The sequence below is a fragment of the Marmota flaviventris genome, chromosome 13, assembly GCF_047511675.1.
Source record: "Marmota flaviventris isolate mMarFla1 chromosome 13, mMarFla1.hap1, whole genome shotgun sequence".
Taxonomy (NCBI): Eukaryota; Metazoa; Chordata; class Mammalia; order Rodentia; family Sciuridae; genus Marmota; species Marmota flaviventris.
Window position 1 is genome coordinate 69,132,450 of NC_092510.1, and position 21,820 is coordinate 69,154,269.

Below are 21,820 nucleotides of genomic sequence, written 5' to 3' on the forward strand. Positions count from 1 at the left end.
ATACTAACAGTTGTTGAAACTAGGAGGACATATAGGTGTTTGTTGTATTATTATTCCCATTTTTTAGTATATTTGACATTATTAAAAAGGGGGGGGTGTAGTTTTGTCAACTAGCACTTGCTTGGGGTGAGGGGACTGACTCCTCTCCAGTGGGATATGGCTTTAGTTCCCCCGAGGATGAGATGATCTGGCCCAGGCACACCTGATTGAGGCACTCCAGTGTGTGTAAAGGGACACAACAGGGCCTGTAAGGGCCCAGCAGGCGGGGAGCCCAATGCTACTTGTACTTTGTTTTTTTAAGGTGCCGCTCAGTGGAACTAGATCTTAACCAGGCACATATGGAGGATACTCCAAAAAGAAAAGGAACCAAAGTGTTTGGGAGCCTTGAAAGGGGGTTGGATAAGGTCATCACTGTGCTTACCAGGAGCAAAAGGAAGGGCACTGCCAAAGATGGGCCAAGAAGGCTAAAGGTAAGTGTATTGGAATTCTCTAATATAGATTTCAGAAGATGACTGCTTTTTGTTGTTATTCTTTTTTTATTTTTATTTTATTTTTTTGTAGTTGTAGATGGACAGCATGCCTTTATTTTACTTATTTTTGTATGTGGTGTTAAGGATTGGACCCAGTGTCTCATACATGCTAGCCAAGTGCTCTGCCACTGAACCCCAGCCCCAGCCCTGTTATTGTTTGTTTTTAAGAAAAATACTGAATGAACTGATTGGTGTTTTTTATTTACTTATTCTTTCCCCTGAATTTTGGAGCACTTACTATATGCATTTTCCTATGCAGTGGACTTTGGGAATGTAGAGGTAAATCACATAAATTCTTTCAAAGAGCACATGACTATAATTCAAATATTAAAGATCAGATGGAGGGATTAATCATCAAGGCAACATGGAGGGGGGAGGTGTGGGGAATGAAGAGCTGCCTTAAGGGTGGGGGCTGGAGCTTAATTGTTGTATCTCTGGCACATAGAAGAGTCCCTGCCACATAGGTACCTTGGCAGGCCCTCACAAAATATTAGCATGTGTGAGAAGTTGATTTAAACTTTGAATGTCAGGTGTGTGAGGAAAATAATGAGGAACAGGCTGGGAAGGAAGGCCAGGAGGTCCTAAAGGGCCTGGCTGCCGCAGTCTGGCTGGGCACAAAATCACGAGCCACTCAAGCAGGAACAAACTTTATTTCTGAAACTCCTGCCAATGCCATGCACGCTCCCGGGAAATATGCCGAACCACACACCTGGTGTTCTCCAAAGCCACACTACTCCAACAGGAAAATCCCTCCTCCGGAAATCCCTCCTACCGCACTTCCCCAACCAATGGGAACTCTCCGGGAGTCCCGCTAGAGCTCCAAAGTAGCAGGCCAAGGTGGACAGCAGGGGTCTAATATCCAATTGAATGCAGATCTTAACATAATCATATCATCTCAATGGCTTGCTGGCATCACCTTTCAACCAAAAATGCCATGCATCATTCCTAGTTGGCTATGGCTCTCAGCACCTGGCTAAGAGGTTTGGATCCTTTTTTGATAGAAGTGTCTGCCTTAAAATGGGTTAATCTGTCAGTAGTATGAACAATATATTTAGTAGGGAAGGAAAGGAAAAATAAACTGTTAGTAGATATAAAATGCTTCTTCTTGGATTCTCTCTGAGCATTCATTCAAACATCCAATGAATGGTGTTTCTATTGGGTGGAAGGGAAGAAGTTAGTTTAGAGGTAAAGGGATGAATAAGACACAGCTCATTCCCTTGTGGAACCCATAGAGCGGCAATGAAAACAAACTAGAACACTGCTCTGACACCCTGGGTTCAGTGCTGTAATAACTATAAGTTCCAAGAGGGTGGGACCCAAAGGAGGGATGATAGTTCTTGTGATTTGGGGACTGGGTCTGTGTTTAGTTTTTGTACCAAGACTCTGAGTAATTTTGCATGGTCTAGGAAAATGCTGAGCAGTTGCTCAGAAAGGTGCTTGTGAAGAAAATGTTCTGTGGTCCCATTTATGCCCTGCCTCAAAATGGAAGATGGGACTTGCCAATTAGTATTGGTTGTTATCTTGTTGAATTGATAGTACACTGGGAAATTTTATGTAATGTATGGCTATTTATTCACTATACGTATTTTATTCTTTTATTCTGAGATTTCTTTATTTGGAGACAGGCAGTATTTCAAATTCTAACATTGGGATTAAGAAAAACGTGAAATAAGTAAAATTAAAGAAAGTTATCCAACTACAGGTATTATTGAGAAGCTAAGCAGATATCAAATATTAACGGGTAATATTCTAAAACTTTACCTATGTATATTGTTTGGAACCTCACTGCATTTTTCAAAAAAAACTGCTGTGGTGTAAATTGGTGTTTCAGGTAGTCTCTGAGCACTTCCCCCATGTAGAAGAAAAACCATGAAGATTGGAGATCAGGAGACCTGGGTTCTAGCACAAGTTTTATATTGTATAGTTTGGACAAGTACTTTTATCCTGATTTCTTTAGTTTCTTCATTTGTGTAATCTGGAGATAATGCCTACCCTGGCAACCTCATAGAGCTGAACTGTACAAACAAGCTGTACAATTGGATATGGCATTGCACATGGAATGCTTTATTAGTATAACATATCATTCCAATGTTAGGGATTTTTATCATTGTTGAGCATTTTAACCCCAGTATAGCAGAACCATAGTCTTAATTAGCACAAACCGAAGATCTGAAGCTTGATATAACTTTGCATTTTTGAGTCTTTTTAATGCTGTAAGTTTTTGAAGGCCTGAAGGACTGGCTTTAGGAAATCTCATTTTTTTCTACTAACTTCTTATATTAAAAAAATAAACTTATAGAAAGGTTCTAAGAATAGTAGAACAATTAGTTTTTTTTTTTTTTTTTTTGTGGGGGGGGGGTGCACCAGGGATTGAGCTCAGGGTCATTCAACCATTGAACTGCATCACCAACCCTATTTTGTGTATTTTATTTAGAGACAGGGTTTCACTGAGTTGTTTAGTGCCTCGATTTTGCTGATCCTGCTGTCTCAGCCTCCTGAGCCACTGGGATTATAGGTGTGCACCCTACCCTAATTTTAGTTTTTAAGATAGCAAGTCATATGCAGTTAAAGCCACTTTTAGGAAGCAATCTATTAAAAAAAAATCTCAAATTTAAAGAGATAAATTAGGATTATTCTTTATTTTATGAAAGCAATAAATTGTGATTTGGAAATGTGTGATTTATTATCATCTTAACAGAACTAATTTAGTTTGATGATGAGCCTTTGATTGGAAGCTAAGAGATAGATGGTCCCATCCTGATTGTGCTGCTTATTCCCTTTGTAATTTGAAGCTGAGGTTCCCAAACTCCAACCATTTAACACTTGCCTTCACAACATTTGCTTATTGACATATCCTCTGTACTATTTTTGATCTGATATTTTGTTTATGGTGATCCTCTTTTAAAAAATAGATTTATATAGGTATTATTGACATATAATAAGCTGTACATATCTGAAAAGTACAATTAATATGCTTTGGCATTATATTTATATATGCTTGTAAACTTAACACAATCGAAACAACTACCTTTTTTATTTTTATTTTTAAATTTTTTATAGTTTTTTAAAAAATCTTTTATTGATTTTATTGTCTTCAATAAAATAATAAAATAATAAATTTTAATTTATTATTTTAATAAAATAATAAAATTTAAATTTATTTAAAAGAAGACTGTTATTTGTTTTTGTTAATTTTTATAGATAAGATTGAAACAAATATGTAAATATTAAAGTAAAAATATTTTTTCATGTGCCATCTGGAGTTTTCTTGGATATCTCCAGTGATAATTTATACCCCACTATGGAAAACTCTACCTTAAATTTACATTCTTTCTTTGGGGCACATAGGTCTTAATTTTGAAAATTAAGGAAGCTGGTTCTTTTCTACCTCAGCACTTTGTTATTTATAAAAGTAACTCAAATCTCAAAAAGACATAGAAAATATGATTTTGGCAGTAAGAGAACTACTAGGAATGTGCAGTTTTTGTTCTTTTCCAATACCTAGTAAACAGAGCCTATCATGTGATAAGTATCCAATATATCAAAAAATAGTTGTTTGCTTATTTATTTATTTATTTTTTTGTGGTACTAGGGATTGAACCAAGGGATGTTCTACCAGACCTGCATCCCAGCTCAGTCTTGCTAAGTTGCCCACTTGTTAGGTGTGCACCACTGCACCTGACTCTAGTAAATAGTTGTTGAATAAGTAGTTATATGGATATCAATTATGAATGAATATCTTAGAATTATGATCTCAGTCAATGAGGAACAAAAATAACATTACTTTTTTAAAGGAGTACCTATTATATTCATTTCCTTATTGAATTGTCATAGAATCAGCTCCTAGAATTCTGTAATAATCTTTTTAAAAAAATTTTTTTTAGTTGTAGTTGGACACAATACCTTTATTTTTGTTTTTATTTTTATGTGATGCTGAGGATCGAACCCAGCGCCTTGCGCATGCTAGGTGACTACTCTACCCCTGAACCACAATCCCAGCCCCCTATTATATAGTCTTTGAATATTCCAGAAAGAATTAAGGAACCATCCAACTGTATACAAGCAAACTTTCTAGGGCATTTGTTTCATATTCCCACAGTTTACATTTTAGGACTATTAATGTCTTTATCTTGATATGAGAAGGTAGAATTAGGTACAGCTTAAACAGGTAAGTTGAGGCTATTAAATATTTATGTCTTAAAAAATATTGATTAGGTCTGGCATGGTGGTGAATGGGCTATTGAGGTTCCTGATACAGGACTGCAAATTTGAGGTCAGTCTCAGAAACAGTGAAACCTCCTTGGGGGACGGGAAGGAGGGAGGAGGATGAAATTGGCAGGATAGTAAGATGGAAGTATAGAGTGGAATAACTTGGATGAAGTTCCTAATAAACATTGTTTCTCCAAGCTTCCCTAGCACCATCTTAATAGAATTAACCGAGTTCGCTGTCAATTCTTTCAGTATTTTTCTTGAAATATTTCTGCTTGAAAAGATGTTATATTGAGGAATTTTGGATCTCTAGATCAGATAGGATGGTCTTTGGGCTTATGTAAAGGTTTACTTCTTGTTCCTTTTTTTTTATAGCTTCACTATAATGTGACTACAACCAGATTAGTGAATCCTGATCAACTCTTGAATGAAATAATGTCTATTCTTCCAAAGAAGCATGTTGACTATGTACAAAAGGGGTAAGAAGCAAAATTAGAGACTGTTGCATTTATTACTCTGTATTGGACTTTAAAGAATGTGAGTTGATTCTTTTCCCATCTTACCATTTAAAAAAATTTTTTTCCCATCATTTTTTGAAAAGCTTTTATGGTAGTATCATTGTTCATAATTTATTCTCTTCTATTTGAGATATTAAGCACCCCCTCTTTTTTTAAGCATTTTAAAATTTTTTGATAGTTTTAAATGGAATTACCGCATGGATGCAAACACAATGGTCTTGATCATTAACCTGCTCAAAAACTGGAGAAAGTTGAAAGCTACTAATATCTTCCCAGTTTCGGGTGCCTTTCTAACTTCCCGCTGGAATGGAGTAAGGAAGGTCATCATCAGTTCAGAATACCTGTTAAAATTTGTCCTTCTAGGGCTGGGGATGTGGCTCAAGCGGTAGCACGCTCGTCAGGCATGCGTGCAGCCCGGGTTCGATCCTCAGCACCACATACCAACAAAGATGTTGTGTCTGCCGATAACTTAAAAAAAAAAATTTGTCCTTCTAACAGGGAGCGGGCAAATTTGAATGGCCGGAGCAGGCCCCATTAAGCATAATTTGTTAAAATTCCCCGGTAAGGGCTGGGGTTGTGGCTCAGCGGTAGAGCGCTCGCCTCGCATGTGCGAGACCCTGGGTTCAATCCTCAGCACCACATACAAAAATAAACAAATGAAATAAAGGTATTGTGTCCAACTACAACTAAAAAATAAATATTAAAAAAAAAAAATTTCCCTGGTAATTCCTCACTTCATTGTCTGACTCCCCTCTCTCAGACTGGACCCTTCCGTGGGCCTTTCCCTGTCGCCATCTTGACTCTCCCTCCTTTTTATATATATTTTATTTTTTAGTTGTAGTTGGACACAATACCTTTATTTTATTTATTTATTTTTATGTGGTGCTGAGGATCCAACCCAGGGCCTTCCACATGCTAGGCAAGTGCTCTACCGCTGAGCCACAACCCCAGCCCATAAGCACCCCTTTTGAAGTTAAACTTTTATCTTGGAATGAGAATATCTGAACTACCAGTTTTCTTTTAAATCCTGTTTTCCTTTGATTCTTTATTCTGCAACAATATTTATAGATATTTATAGTGTGTATAAATTTTAATGTAAATGAATTAGACACTTTGAATAAATCAAAGATTTATAGAGAATCCTTCTTTTTGTGACTGGCTATCTCATAGTACTGGGTTTTCAGTACTTCAAACTTAAACTTTTTTCTTGCTTTTGAGTACTCTGACTCCTTGATGACAGTCTCATGGTCCAAACAGCCAGACCTTTTCTGCTTATCCAAGATCTTCATATTTCTAAGCAATTTCCACTAATTTATGTCTCTAAAATGTTTTTTTTAAAGTGACTAAGTAGATTCACTGCATTTGTTTTGCATCATCAAGACAAATTTGGCTCACAGGATCACATTTCAGTCCATGGTCATCTGGCTCCATTGCTTTGGGCCTGAGGCAAGGCAGAATATCATGGGAAGGGCACGGGAGAGGGAAGTAACTCACCTCATGGAAGCCAGGAAGCAGAGAGAGGAGAACAAGACGTAGTCTTCAAGGGCATGCCCCCAAAGACTAACTCCCATCCAGGTCTCACCTCCTATAGTTTCTACCGCCTCCTAATAATTCCATGAAATTGTCCTCAGAGCCCTCATGATTCAATCACTTCCCAAAACCCTATTACCTCTGAATATTGCTGCATTGTGGACAAAGCCTTCAAAGTATGATCCTTTGGGGGATACTCCAATCCCAAATATAACAGCTGTTAAAAGATTTAACAAAAATGTGTAAATAGAATAGTTAGTAAAGAGTAAGATTTTAAGAGACTTTTTTTTTTTTTTCTCCCAAACATAACTTTACTTGTTTCTGTTTGCAAATGCTGACAAACATTACTAATGTGAACCTGGGTTTTCTTCTTTTGGCCTCTTTAGAACACATCTCTCTAACTTACTCTGTTCTCTTCATGCTTAGGGGCATATCTGTGATTCCAGAACTTCTGACTGAGTCTCTGTCACAAGGCTTTGGTTGATCATTGCTTCAGCATGTGATCTGATGTTAATCATTACTTTGTCTTCCTAACTTCCTGAGCAACCACATGGGTCTCTTCCCTGACCCTTTCTTTGTTTTTCAACATCTTTGTGACAAAGTAGAAAGAAAAGTTTTTTCATTGTTGTGATATTGTAATCTCTGCCATATTACATTATTATCTTTTTCCAGTTAAGATAAATTGCTTTTAAACCAAATCATTTTATGCTTCATCTTTTTATCAAGAACCTTAACTATAGGGTGCTCCTTTTGGCATTTCTGATATTGACTTCTTATTTATTTTTATTTGTTTGTCTGCTTATTTTTAAGTGATCAAGCAACTTTCCCAAAACACTTGACTAACATAACTAGTAGGACAAAGAATGATGATAATTTGTGAAACCTCATAAAACATAACAGATTAAAAAACAAAACAGTGCCCAGTTATAGCTTTTAAATATTTAGGGAACCTAAATTTAAAATTAGTCCTTGTTTTTATTGGAAATTAGATAAAACTCTAAAATCAATGTAATTTAAACATAGTGTTGTTTATATGAATTCACTTTATGTAACTTTTCAAGATCATTTCTTTTTTAAAAAATATTTATTTTTTAGTTATAGATGGACACATATCTTTATTTTTATGTGGTGCTGAGGATCGAACTTAGTGCCTCACGCATGCTAGGCAAGCGCTCTACCTCTGAGCCACATCCCCAGCCCCAAGATAATTTCTGTTTCTTAAGATGAATTTAAAGCTTCACTTAACTTAAACTGGGCCTTTCTGTGAGGGCAGGTAATGTGGCAGTTCTAACTATAAGTGCTCTATGTTTCAATTGTGGGGATGTATCATATCCTTAGACTTTCTTTTGCTTTCCTTTCTGCTATAAAATATTATAATGATCATTACCTCTTACTACCATTAGAAAATCCTCTAAAATACATGTTCTGTTGGGTTGGTGGCTTCTGCTTCATTTATAAGAAAGAAAGAACTGTCTAACAAGGTGCAACTACATAAAATATTTTTAATCTTCCTTGTACTTTTCTTTGTTGGGAACATTGTGGAAATGTCCTAATGTTCCTGGATTATACTGCTGAAAGGATTACATGGAGAATGCCAGATTTCCTGAGCATGAATGGCATGCATAGCTATGAAAGAAGGGCTTTTCTTTGGAGCAAGGGAGAATTCTGGTAAAGCCTTTTCATCCTTTTCTATCTTGGATTTTCCTTTAGCTTCTGGGAAAACACCAGTCATACTCTATCACTAAAGCATACCTAGGCCTTTTGGAAACCATAAGCAGTAATACATTGCCTAACGTGGAATAATGGCTTATTTCCCCACCAGCCTTTTAGAAGCTTAGAAATCTCTTGTATTATCCAAAATAGTCATGATTTTCCTACTAATTGGTATCTTATCTTGTTTTTCACAGCTATACACTGAAGTGTCAAACACAGTCAGATTTTGGCAAAGTGACAATGCAGTTTGAATTAGAAGTGTGCCAGCTACAAAAACCTGATGTGGTGGGCATCCGGAGGCAGCGGCTTAAGGGTGATGCCTGGGTTTACAAGAGATTAGTGGAAGATATTCTGTCTAGCTGCAAGGTGTAATTGAATGGTTTCCATCCTGCTTTGACAAATGTGGGTGTGATACATAGAGACTGATGTGATTGGTTTGAATTTAAAGTCCATTGGAATTACCAACTCATTTCTAAAGAGCTATCTTAAAGACTAATATAATGCCTTTTTGTTTTTAAGAAAAAGGTATAATTTTGTGGATGAATCCAAGGCAAGTCTGTCATTATCTGTTACTGTCTTTTTTAATCATGCGATGTGTATATTAATAAGTATTGACTTTTCTTGATTCACTTTCATATGTGAATGTAAGCTTTTACCTGTCCCTTTTAATGTGTAATTTCTTTCTGAAATAAAACTGTTCGTTAATATAACAGACTTTTCTTCTTTATATTTTATTTTGATCCAAATAAAATCTCTAATGGTTTCCTGACTATTAAGTAGAGACTGTTTGAGTGTGTTTTATCTGTTATCAAACATGCCTTGGGCAGAAAAACAGATAAGAATTCATTTGCATAATTTTTTTCCTGTCTCTTATTTAAGTAGGATTTATTGAAATCGTTAACTAAGTCACAGCTGTGGTTACCAGAGTTAAACAACATATTTAATATGTTGAATAAAAGAGTATTGACTTTAGTAAGTATGTTCAGTCAACAATGGTAAATATCTAAACTATGAACCACCATGAAATGTTACTTTATGGTAATTTCCCTAAGTCTCAATGTTGGCCCCAAATTTGTATTTTTATTTCATTTTATTGGTCTCTAAAGGCCAGAACTCAAGTTACATTTGTATAGATTTTACCAATTACACTAGTTGGAGAAAAATTAATACTATTTCGGATCAGTAGCGATTGAGTGTTTTGTCATGTATTTATTTAGTAATCATTTAATAGGTGCTTCTAAGCATTGAGTCCTGGAGCTTAAGATGATACTGTCTTGTAAACTTAGGGAGTTCAAACTCTACTATCGGGGGCAGATGTGTAGACCAGTATTTATAGCATAGAGGAGATTATCTGAAGGTAGGAAAGATTTCTTGAAACAGCATTTGTGGGGCTGGTGTAGTAGCTCAGTGGTAGAATGCTTGCCTAGCACATGTGAGGCATTGGGTTTGATCCTCAGCACCATATAAAAAAACAGACACAATACCTTTATTTTATTTATCTTCAACTAAAAATATTAAAAAAGAAAGAAAGAATGAATGAATCAGCTTTTGTTCTTGAAGAATATATAGGAGTTTACCACAAAGGGAAGAGTGGAGTATGCCGTTCTTGATGGTGAAAAGAGTATGTGTAAAGGCATGAAATTATAAAATTGAATTAAATGTTTAGAATCAGAAAGTGGTGCAGGGAGGAACAGTAGGAGATGAGGACAGAAAGTATAACTCATAAAGGAATTACAATACTCTATAAACTTAAGTTTTTTTTGTCAGGGGAGAGCCATTTAAATAATAAAGGGAGGTTTAAGTTTTTCATATTAGCTTTATTGAGAGATAATTTACATATTGGAACATTGGCTTCTTTAAAATGTGTACAGTTCAGTGGTTTTTTAGTATATTCATAGTTGTACAACTATTATCACAATTTAATTATGTAACATTTATCCTAAAAAAGAAACCACTGGTGATGGTCAGTCTCCTTTTCCCATCCCTCAGCACTGGCAACCACTAATTTATATTCTGTCTCTAAAGATTCACTATTCTTGACATTTCATGTAAATAGAGCCATACATGTATTGCCCCTGGAGTCTGATGCATATTGGGGAGATTGAACCCAGGGGTGCTTTACCAAGTCCTTTTACTTATTATTTTGAGACAGGGACTCAAAATATGATGGTCTTGCTAAATTGCAAAGGCTGATTTTGAATTTGCAATTCTCCTACCTTGGCCTCCTGAGTTGCTGGGATTATAGTATGTGCCACCTCACTCAGCTGGCTTTTTCTCTTGACATGAGGTATTCAAGATTTATCATGTAGTCATATTAGTACTTCATTCCATTTTGTAGCTGAATAATATTTCATTATATGGATATATCATATTTTACCCACTTATCAGCTGAAGGATATTAAGTTGTTTACACCTTCTTGTTATAAATAATGTTGGTGTGAACATTTGTGTATTTTTTTGTGTAGACATGTTTTCAGTTCTCTTGTTTATGTATCTAGAAGTGAAATTCCTGGGTCATTTAGCATTTTAGGGAACTATCGTATTGTTTTCAAGTCCATTTTACAATTTTATTTATTTATATCTATTTTTTTATACATGTATTCTTTTTTTGCATTACAATTCTTAATACACATATATACCACAGTTTTTCATTTCTCTGTTTGTATATAAGGTATGTTGACACCAAATTCAAATCTTAATACATATATTTTGTATAATGATGACCATCACATTCCCTCATCCTTGCTAATCCCCTTCCCCATCCCTTTCCCTCCCACCACTCTTCCCTATCTAGAAATAATCTTCCTCCCATGCTCTCCTTCCCTACCCCACTTTGAGTCACCCCCCTTATGCCAGAGAAAACATTCGGCATTTGTTTTTTTTGGGGATTGGCTAACTTCACTTAGCATAATCTTCTCTAACGCCATCGATTTACCTGCAAATACCATGATTTTGTTCTTTTTTATTGCTGAGTAATATTCCATTGTGTATAAACGCCACATTTTTTTTTTTATCAATTCTTCCGCTGAAGGACATCTAGGTTGGTTCCACAGTTTAGCTATTATGAATTGTGCTGCTATAAACATTGATGTGGCTGTGTCCCTGTAGTATGCTGTTTTTAGGTCCTTTGGTATAGTTCGAGAAGAGGAATAGTTGGGTCAAATGGTGGTTCCATTCCCAGCTTTCCAAGGAATCTCCATACTGCTTTCCAAATTGACTGCACCAATTTGCAGTCCCACCAGCAATGTATGAATGTACCTTTTTCCCCACATCCTTGCCAACACTTGTGGTTGTTTGTCTTCATAGTAGCTGCCATTCTTACTGGAGTGAGATGGTTATCTTAGAGTAGTTTTGATTTGCATTTCTCTGATTGCTAGAGATGATGAGCATGTTTTCATATATTTGTTGATTGATTGTATATCCTCTTCTGAGAAGTGTCTGTTCAGGTCCTTGGCCCATTTATTGATTGGATTATTTGTGGGTTTTTTTGTGTTTTGTTTGTTTGTTTGTTTTTGGTGCTTAGCTTATTGAGTTCTTTATATACCCTAGAGAGTGCTCTATCCGATGTGTGACGGGTAAAAATTTGCTCTCAGGATGTAGGCTCCCTGTTCACCTCACAGATCCTTCCTTCCTTCCTTCCTTCCTTCCTTCCTTCCTTCCTTCCTTCCTTCCTTCCTTCCTTCCGTCCGTCCGTCAATGGACATTTATTTATTTATATGTGATGCTGAGGATCAAACCCAGTGCCTCTCACATTCTAGACAAGCATGCTACTGCTGAGCCACAGCCTCAGACCCACAGATTATTTCTTTTGCTGAGAAAAAAACTTTTTAGTTTGAATCCATCCCATTTGTTGATTCTTGGTTTTAATTCTTGTACTATAAGCATCTTATTAAGGAAGTTGGGGCCTAGCCCCACGTGATGAAGATTAGGGCCTACTTTTTCTTATTACACGCAGAGTCTCTGGTTTAATCCCTAGATCCTTGATCCATTTTGAGTTAACTTTTGTGCATGGTGAGAGATAGGGATTCAATTTCATTTGTTGCATATGTATTTCCAGTTTTCCCCACACCATTTGTTGAAGATGCTATCTTTTCTCCAGTGCATGCTTTTGGCACCTTCGTCTAATATAAGATAGTTGTAATTTTGTGGGTTAGTCTCTGTGTCCTCTATTCTGTACCATTGGTCTACCAGCCTGTTTTGGTGCCAGTACCATGCTGTTTTTGTTACTATTGCTCTGTAGTATAGTTTAAGGTCTGGTATAGTGATACCACCTGTTTCACCCTTCCTGCTTAGAATTGCTTTAGCTATTCTGGGTCTCTTATTTTTCCAGGTAAATTTCATGATTGCTTTTTCTATTTTTATGAGGAATGCCATTGGGATTTTGATCAGAATTGCATTGAATCTGTACTGTGCTTTTGGTAGTATGGTCATTTTGATAATATTAATTCTGCCTATCCATGAGCAAGGTAGATCTTTCCATCTTCTAAGGTCTTCTTCAATTTCTCTCTTTAGGGTTCTGTAGTTTTCATTGTATAGATCTTTCACCTCTTTTGTTAAATTGATTCCCAAGTATTTTATTTTATTTTTTTGAGGATATTGTGAATGGGGTAGTTTTCCTCTTCAGAGGATTTGTCACTGATATACAGAAATGCCTTTGATTTATGGGTGTTGATTTTATATCCTGCCACTTTGCTGAATTCATTTACTAGTTCTAGAAAACTAGTAAATGAATTCAGCAAAGGTATAGAATCATATCATCAGCAAATAGTGCTAGTTTAAGTTCTTCTTTTCCTATAGTTATTCCTTTAATTTCTTTCCTCTAATTGCTCTGGCCAGTGTTACAAGAACTATGTTGAATAGAAGTGAGAGAGCATCCCTGTCTTGTTCCCGGATTTTAGAGGGAATGCCTTCAGTTTTTTTCCTTTTAGAATGATGTTGGCCTGAGGCTTAGCACAGATAGCCTTTACAATGTTGAGATAAGTTCCTGTTATCCCTAGTTTTTCTAGTGTTTTGAACATAAAGGGGCACTGTATTTTGTCAAATGCTTTTCTGCATCTATCGAGATGATCACTTGGTTCTTATCTTTAAGTCTATTGATATGATGAATTACATTTATTGATTTCCTTATGTTGAACCAACCTTGCATCCCTGGGATGAATCCCATTTGATCATGGTGCATCTTTTTGATATGTTTTTGTATTCGATTTGCCAGAATTTTATTGAAGATTTTTGCATCTATGTTCATTAGAGATATTGTTCTGAAGTTTTCTTTCTTTGAAGTGTCTTTGTCTGGTTTTGGAATCAGGGTGATATTGGCCTCTTTTTCTATTTCCTGAAATAGATTGAAGAGTATTGGTATTAGTTCTTCTTTACAGGTCTTGTAAAACTCGGTTGTATATCCATCCGGTCCTGGGCTTTTCTTGGTTGGTAATCTTTTGATGACTTCTTCTATTTCTTCACTTGATATTGGTCTGTTTAAGTTGTGTATATCTTTCTGATTCAATCTGGGCAGGTCATATGACTTTAGGAATTTATCGATGCCTTCACTATCTTCTATTTTATTAGAGTATAAGGTTTCAAAATAATTTCTAATTATCTTCTGTATTTCTGTAGTGTCTGTTGTGATACTGCCTTTTTCATTACACGTCATTTTACCATTTTATAATCCCACTAGCGATGTATCAGAATGCTCATTTTTCCACATTTCCTCCAACCCTTGCTGTAATGTTTTTTAAAATTTTAGCCATTCTAGAGGGTTTGATTTACTTTTACCTAATGATTAAACATCTTTTCATGTGCTTATTGGCCATTGGTATTTTTTTTTTTTTTTGAAGAAATGTTTATTCAGATCCGTTGCCTATTTTTAATTGGATTGTTTTTATTATTGTGTTGTAAGAGTTTTTTAAATAATCTAGATATAAGTCCTTTGTTAACTATATGATGATACATATGACAATGATATGATAGTAAATATATGCAAATATTTTTCCCTTTCTGTGAGTTTTAATTTTTTTCTATTTTTAGTTTTTTTAACTTTCTTGAGAATATATTTTGAGGAACAAAAGTTTTAATTTTCTGAAGTCTAAATTGTCAATTTTTTTGTAAGATACAAGATAAGGATCACTTTTAACTATAGAATATGACACAATCTGAAACACCTCATAATTTTTTTAACCATGAACATAATGCAAGCAAGTACACATAATGTAAGCACTTATACATTACTAGCTCATTTGGGCTTTGATTTGCATTTCCTTAATGACTTTGGAATATATCTCTGTTAATAGACAGACAAAATATTTATATATAAATATTTATATATAAATATTCATGTATTTACTATAAGTGATTCTGTTTTTTTTTAAAAAAAATCTATTTCATAATTGTAACATTTAAATTGGAGTTTTAAACTTTACTTTAAAATATATTTTAGGGGAGATCAGGCTTACTGATGTAATTCACCTTTTTAAAGTACATATTTTGATAAATCTATGTAGTTATGTAATTATCACCCTGTAGTTGAGATTAGAATATATATATATTCTATATGTATAATGTGTGTGTGTGTGTGTTTGTGTATAGTAGTTGGACACAATATCTTTATTTTATTTATTTTTACGTGGTACTAAGGATTGAACCCAGTGCCTCACATGTGCTAGGCTAGCTACCACTGAGCCACAACCTCAGCCCTGAGATTAGAACATTTCTATCATCCCCAAAAGTTTGATCTTGCTCTTTAGTCAGTCTTTCTGCTTCCCATTCCCTGGCAATTGCTGACCTTTCCTTTTCTACAGTTTTGTTTTGTCCAGGGTGTTACATAGATAGAATCAGTCACTGTGTGGAATGTTTGTGTATAGCTTCTTTCACTTAATATGATGATTTTGAAATTTATTTATGTGGTTGCCTATCTATGTTAAAAGCTCATGGTTTTTTTGTTGTGAATAATAGTCCATCAGTTGAATAATACCAGTTGAATATTCCTAATCTGATAATCTAGAATGTTCCAAAATTTGAAACTCTGGCAACATAGTAAGTGCTCACAATAGTTTAGATTTCACAGTCTGGGAATGTTGGTCAGTGTACTTGCCTATTTTTGTGAGACCTTGGATTCTGTCAGTACAGAAAAAAAAAAAATCCCCTTCCCCACCCCAGAGCATTTCAGGTTTTAGATTTTTTTTAAAAATTAGGATACTTTTTTTTTTCCAGGATACTTTTTTTTAACTTGTAGATGGACAGCATGCCTTTATTTTGTTTGTTTGTTTATTTATTTATTTATTTTTATGTAGTGCTGAGGATTGAACCTAGTGCCTCACACATGCTTGGCAAGTGCTCTGTCACTGAGCTACAGGCCTGGCCCCATAAATTAGGATACTTAACCTATAAAATCTATGTGCATATCCCCCCCCCCAAAAAAAAAAAAAACAAAAACTAAAAATCTGAAACATTTCTGGACCCAAGTGTTTCAGATAAAGGATTCTCAACCTATTCCAAAATATGTTTACCCACTTACCAGGTGAAGGACTTCTGAGTTTCCATTTTGGGACTTTTAGGAAAAAAGCTGCTGTAATCATATATGTGCAGGTTTTGTTATATGTATGTTTTCATTTCATTTGGGTAAATATCTGGGAATGGAATTGCTTAATCCTGTGGTCAGTGTATAATTGTATAGGAAACTATCAAAAATTACTTGAACATAAGAGAAATAATACACATATTGAACCATTGTTTATAATAGGAAAAAAATCATAAATTAACCAAACATGCATCAACATGGTACTAGTTTAAAGGAATTTTGACAGTGGTGTGTTATCTAGCTGTGAAAAAGAATCAGAAAGATTTTTACTGATGAGACATAATTTATGATAGATTATTTAATGAGAAGAACAAGGAGAATAATGTCCATAGTATACTTGCATTTATTTTTTAAAGGGATGAAAGACTATAAGATGCATACATATATAGTAAAAAATATAAACGCCAATATAAATGACTGTATACATGTGATTGTTTGCATGAATAGAGCTGAGGCAAAAGAAACCAATAATATTGGTTGCTTTACAGGAGCAGAATTGTGTTTTGGGGACATAGAGATGAGAAAGTTTTTGAGGAAGAAAAGTTTATTTTGGCACATGGTTTCAGTTTGTGGTCAGCTGGCTCCATTCTCTGGGTCCAAAGTGAGGCAGAACATCATAGTAAAAAGATGTAGTGGAGGAAAGATATTCAGCTCATGGTAACCATGAAGCAGGGAGAGGTAAAAGTGCTAGGTACAAAATAAAAACCCCAGAGGCACACCCCCAATGATCAGTGACCTATTTCTTCCAGTCATGCCCTTCCTGCCAACAATTACTGCCCAGTACAGTAGTCCTTTCAAACTATTAATCCACCAAATGTATTAATCCACTGTTAGGTCACAGTTGTCATAATCTTATAATTTCACCCTGATTATTGCTTCTTTGTCTCCTGAGCTTTTGGGGAGCATCACATATCAACACTAACATTTTTTCCCTGACCTCCAAAAGCTCATGCCCATCTTATAATGCAAAATACATTTAGCCCTTTTCCATGGGCCCCTGCAATCAACAGTTCCAGCTTTGTCCAAAGGTCCAGGTCCAAAGTCTCATCTGAGACTCAAGACTCAAGGCTATGAGACCCTGTGTAAAGATTAAAAACAAGTTACATACATCCAATACATAATGGCACAGAATAAGCATTTCCATTCCAGAAGTAAGAAGTAGGGCTATGGAAAGAAAGACCAAAACCCAGCTGGGCAAAGTCCTATAGTTCCATGTCCAGCATCTGGGATGCATGGTGATGAGATGTGATCCCTGCAGGGCTTGTGCAGCCAAGTGCCTATGTCCTTGCTGGTTGCAGCTCACATGTTCTCTCTTTGAGACTGGCTCTGTCTGTAACAAGTAGCTTTCCTCAGCAGATGTCTCTCTTTTCTGGCATCTCTTAATTCAGAGGATCTCCATTAGCTTCAGCTTCATTCTCACAGCTTCACACATTGTCCACTCAGAGGCTATCCACAGAAATTCTGAATCTGCTTCACTTTACCTGGCCCCAGGCTTTCCTTTGAAATCTCAGTGAAAGCCTCCATGACCCCCTACTTCCAGCATCCTGATTCCTGCAGAACCAGCACCATGTTGATGATGCCAAGGTCTGCCTCCAGCTTGAGCAGTAGTTGGACCCTCTTTATCACAGCTGCAGGGGCCTTTGAGTGGGCAGCTCTACACAGTGAAATGAATCCAGGGGAAACAACTTTCTAGCTCCCTTGTGTGAGCTGAGTACACCCATGCTCTCTTTTTAAATGAGTTTTCACTATTACACCCTTGAATCTGCTATGGTTGTGGTCTTTCTGATTCCTCAGGTGCCTTCAAGGCATTTTTCCTATTGTCTCTGTACAAAGTACTTAGTTTCTTTTTAGTGACAGTGATCTCTTCAACAACCACACCTTCCTTGGCTCCAATTTTGCATGTTATTCTGTGGCCAAGCTATGGTTTTTTCAAATCTTTCTTCTTTGCCTTGTGCTGTCAGTGTTCAGAGTAAACCTAGCTAAAAGCTGCCAACAATACACATGCTACTACCTGAATACTGTGCTGCTTTGAAATTTCCTCCATCAGATTAGTTAGTCCATCACCTTTAGATTTGGCCTAACACAGTGTCTCAGGACATTAGCAAAAGGTAGACAAGTTCTTTGCCAGAATGTAAAATGAATGGACTCTAGTCCATTTCCCAATAGGTTCCTTGTTCCCCTCTGAAACTTTATGAGCACAGTTTTTACTGTCTGCATTCCTGTGGGCATTCTGAATGCCTACAAAAATAACCCATTAAGTCTGCTTATTTGGGCTGGGGATGTGGCTCAAGTGGTAGCGCGCTCACCTGGCATGCGTGCGGCCCGGGTTTGATCCTCAGCACCACATACAAACAAAGATGTTGTGTCTGCCGAAAACTAAAAATTAAATATTAAAATTCTCTCTTTAAAAAAAAAAAGTCTGCTTATTTTATTCTAAGTCTTCTTTAGTCTTTTGCAAACTCCTGCAAACCAGTTCCAAAAGCTTCTGAAGCACATGGTCAGATTAATCACAACAAGAACCCCACTTCTTGGTACTAATTTCTATTTCAGCATCTTGTTGCTGTGACCAAAATACTTGACAAGAACAACTAGGATGAGGAAAAGTTTATTTTGGGCCCACAGTTTCAGAAATTCAGTCCATAGTCGGTGAACTCCATTGATCTGGACTCAAGATGAGGTGGAACATCATGATGGAAGACCCTGGTGGAGGAAAGCTGCTTAGCTCACAGCAGCTAGGAAGCAGAGAGATTGCATCTTTAATGCACCTTTGTCCCCTTGCTGCCCGTTTTTTGCAACCAAATGAATATATTCCATTTTCTAATAATAAAATTCCAATTAAGTAAAGGATTGTGCCTTAAAAGGGAAGGAAAAACAAAATAAAACCTCTACTAAATTGTTTACCAAAGTGGCTGTATTATTTTTTCCTCTCCAACAGAGTGTGTGAACATAACCATTTCTTTATATTCTTGTCAGCACTTTGAATTGTCTTTTTAAAAAAATATTTAATTTTTAGTTATAGATGGGCACAATACCTTTATTTTATTTATTTATTTTTATGTGGTGCTGAGGATCATACCTAGCACCTCGCATACTAGGCAAACACTCTACTGCCGAGCCACAACCCCAGCCCAAATTGTCTGTTTTTTAAGGAGTTTACCCATTCTATTATATATGCAGTAGTTCTCACTTTGTCTTTAGTTTATATTTCCTAATTACTAATAATGTTGAGTGTCTTTCATGTATTTATTTGCCATTCATATTTCTTTGCTGAAGTATTGTTTAAATCTTTTGTGTCCTGCCTTTTAAATTTTTAATACTGGGGCTGGGGTTGTGGCCCAGTGGAAGAGCGCTCACCTAGCACATGAGAGGCAATGGGTTCGATCCTCAGCACCACATAAAAATAAATAAAATAAAGGTTTAAAAAAATAAAAATAAATGATTAATACTTAAAAAATTTTAATTAACACATAATAACTACATATGCATGGGGTACAGTGTAATATTTCAATACATGTATACAATGTAATAATTAGATCAGGGTAATTGGTATATCCATCACCTTGAACATTTCTCTTTCTTTGTGTTGAGAACATATTTTGAAATATACAATTAATTTCCAACTATGGTTATTTTACTATGCTGTAGAAGGTATCCAACAGCATCCCTGTACTCATTGACCATCCATTCTTTTTTCTCTCTCCCCTTTCAGTTGTGCCTTTTTATTGGGCTGTTTGTTTTTTTATTAAATTTGAGCTGTGAATGCCTTTATTCCCAGTGACTTAAGAGACTGAGGCAGGAGGATCACAGATTTGAGGCCAACTTCTTAGTAAGAACATTTTAAAAACAAAAGCAAAAACTAAAAGTAGATGTTGCTCAGTGGTAGAACATACCTGGCCCAACCCCCAGCATAAAAGAATGGAAGGGAAAAAAATTGAGAGCTCTTTATATATAATTTTATATAAGTGCTTTATGAGACACATGCTTTTCTCCCATCAGGGACTTCATTTTCTTAAAAATGACTTTTGAAGAGTAAGAGGTTTTAATTTTGATGAAATTCAGTTCATCAACATTTTACTTTTATGATCTTATGCCATATCTAAGAAATCTTTGCCTAATTTAATAAGGTGATATAGATTTTTTTCTGTTTTTCTTCCAAAAATATTTATCATATTAGCTTTTATATTTTAGGCTGTAATCCATTTAGAGTTGAGTTTTGTAAAGGGGGTGAGGGTTTTTTATTTTTGTTTTGCATGTTGGTGTCCAGTTGTTTTAACACCATTTATTGAAAAGATGTGTCTTTTTTTTTTTTTCCATCAGCATCTTTGTCATAAGTCAATTGTCTGTGTGTGTGTAGATCATTTTCTGGACTTTATTTTGTTTCATGTTTCTGCATGTCTTTCTTTACACTAATATGTCTTGATTATTACAACTTCGTAGTAAGTTTAAAGTCAAGAAGTATGGATCTTTCAACTTTGTTCTTTTTCAAAATTGTTTTGTTGTTTCCATACAGACTTTAGAATCAGTTTGTCATTTCACATAAGAAAACCTGCTGGGATTTTGTTTAAGATTATATCAAATTTGGAGCTGGGGTTGTGGGTCCGTGGTAACATGCTTGCCTTGCATGTGTGGGGACTGGTTTAGATCCTCAGCACCACATAAAAAAATAAAATAAAGGTATTGCATTCATCTACAACTAAAATAAATAAATAAATAAAAGATTATATAAAATTTGAAGATTTATTTATAGAGAATTAACATCTTAATGATATTGATTTTTTTGATTCATGATCATGGTATTTGCTTTTATTAATTTCATCAATACTTCCATGCTTTTTGATGCTTTGAAAGTGACATTTTAAAAACTTCAATTTTTAATTATTCATCACTACTATGTAGAAATGCACTTGAGTTTTATATGTTAACCTTGTGTTTTGTGATTTTTAAAAATTCTCCTGTTTTATTAGTTTTTAGGGGGTAGATTCTTAAGGATTTTCTGTGTAAATAATTATATCATTTGTGAATAAAGCCATTTTCTTTCTTTCCTTTCAATCTAAATGCCTTTTCTTTCCATTTTTAGCCTGTTATATTGACTAGGACTTCTGGTGTGATGTCAAAATAAAAGTGATGAGGAAAACATTCTTGTCTTGTTCCTGATCTTACCCATTCTTTCACCATTGAGTGCATTCACTATAGGTTTTTCACAGATGTTGGATTTCAGATCAAGGAAGTGCCCTTCTATTCCTAGCTTGCTGAGTGATATTTTTTTCCATGAGTGAATGTTGAATTTTGTCATATGCTTTGCCTGCTATACTGAAATAGTTTTTCTCTAAAATTTGTTCATGTATAGCAAATTTGCTTTTAATGTAACTACTGATATAGTTGGGTTTATAGCTACCATGTTACTATTAGTTTTTCTTTCATCTACCTGTTTTATATTCATCTTTCTCTTTTTTTCTTGTCTTCCTTTGGATCAAAAATATAAAATATTATTTGTTATCCATTAACTTGTGTTAATCAGCCTTTTGTCACAGAGACTAAAATATCTTATAAGAACAACTTAGAGGAGGAAAAGTTTATTTTGGGCTCATGGTTTCAGAAGTCTCAATTCATGTTTGGCTAACTCCATTGCTCTGGGCTTGCTCTGCGCCCAAGGTGTGACAGCACATCATGATGGATGAGAAAAACTGCTCAGCTTGTGGCAGCCAAGAAGCATAAGTGGGTGGAGCACAAGAGTCCAGGGACAAAAT

At 35.5% G+C, this 21,820-nt stretch overlaps 1 protein-coding gene across 5 annotated transcripts in view; it reads left to right on the plus strand.

Moving 5' to 3' along the window:
- Melk (maternal embryonic leucine zipper kinase) overlaps window positions 1–9,210 on the plus strand; it is an 81,362-nt gene extending 72,152 nt beyond the window's left edge. For all 5 annotated transcript variants that reach the window (XM_027931014.2, XM_071600455.1, XM_071600454.1 and 2 more), the window contains 3 exons: window positions 302–470; window positions 5,115–5,218; window positions 8,695–9,210. In XM_027931014.2, the coding sequence (XP_027786815.2) occupies window positions 302–470; window positions 5,115–5,218; window positions 8,695–8,872 (451 nt within the window). In that variant the 3' untranslated portion in view covers window positions 8,873–9,210. The remainder of the gene's footprint in view (window positions 1–301; window positions 471–5,114; window positions 5,219–8,694) is intronic.
- Window positions 9,211–21,820: the final 12,610 nt, after the last annotated feature.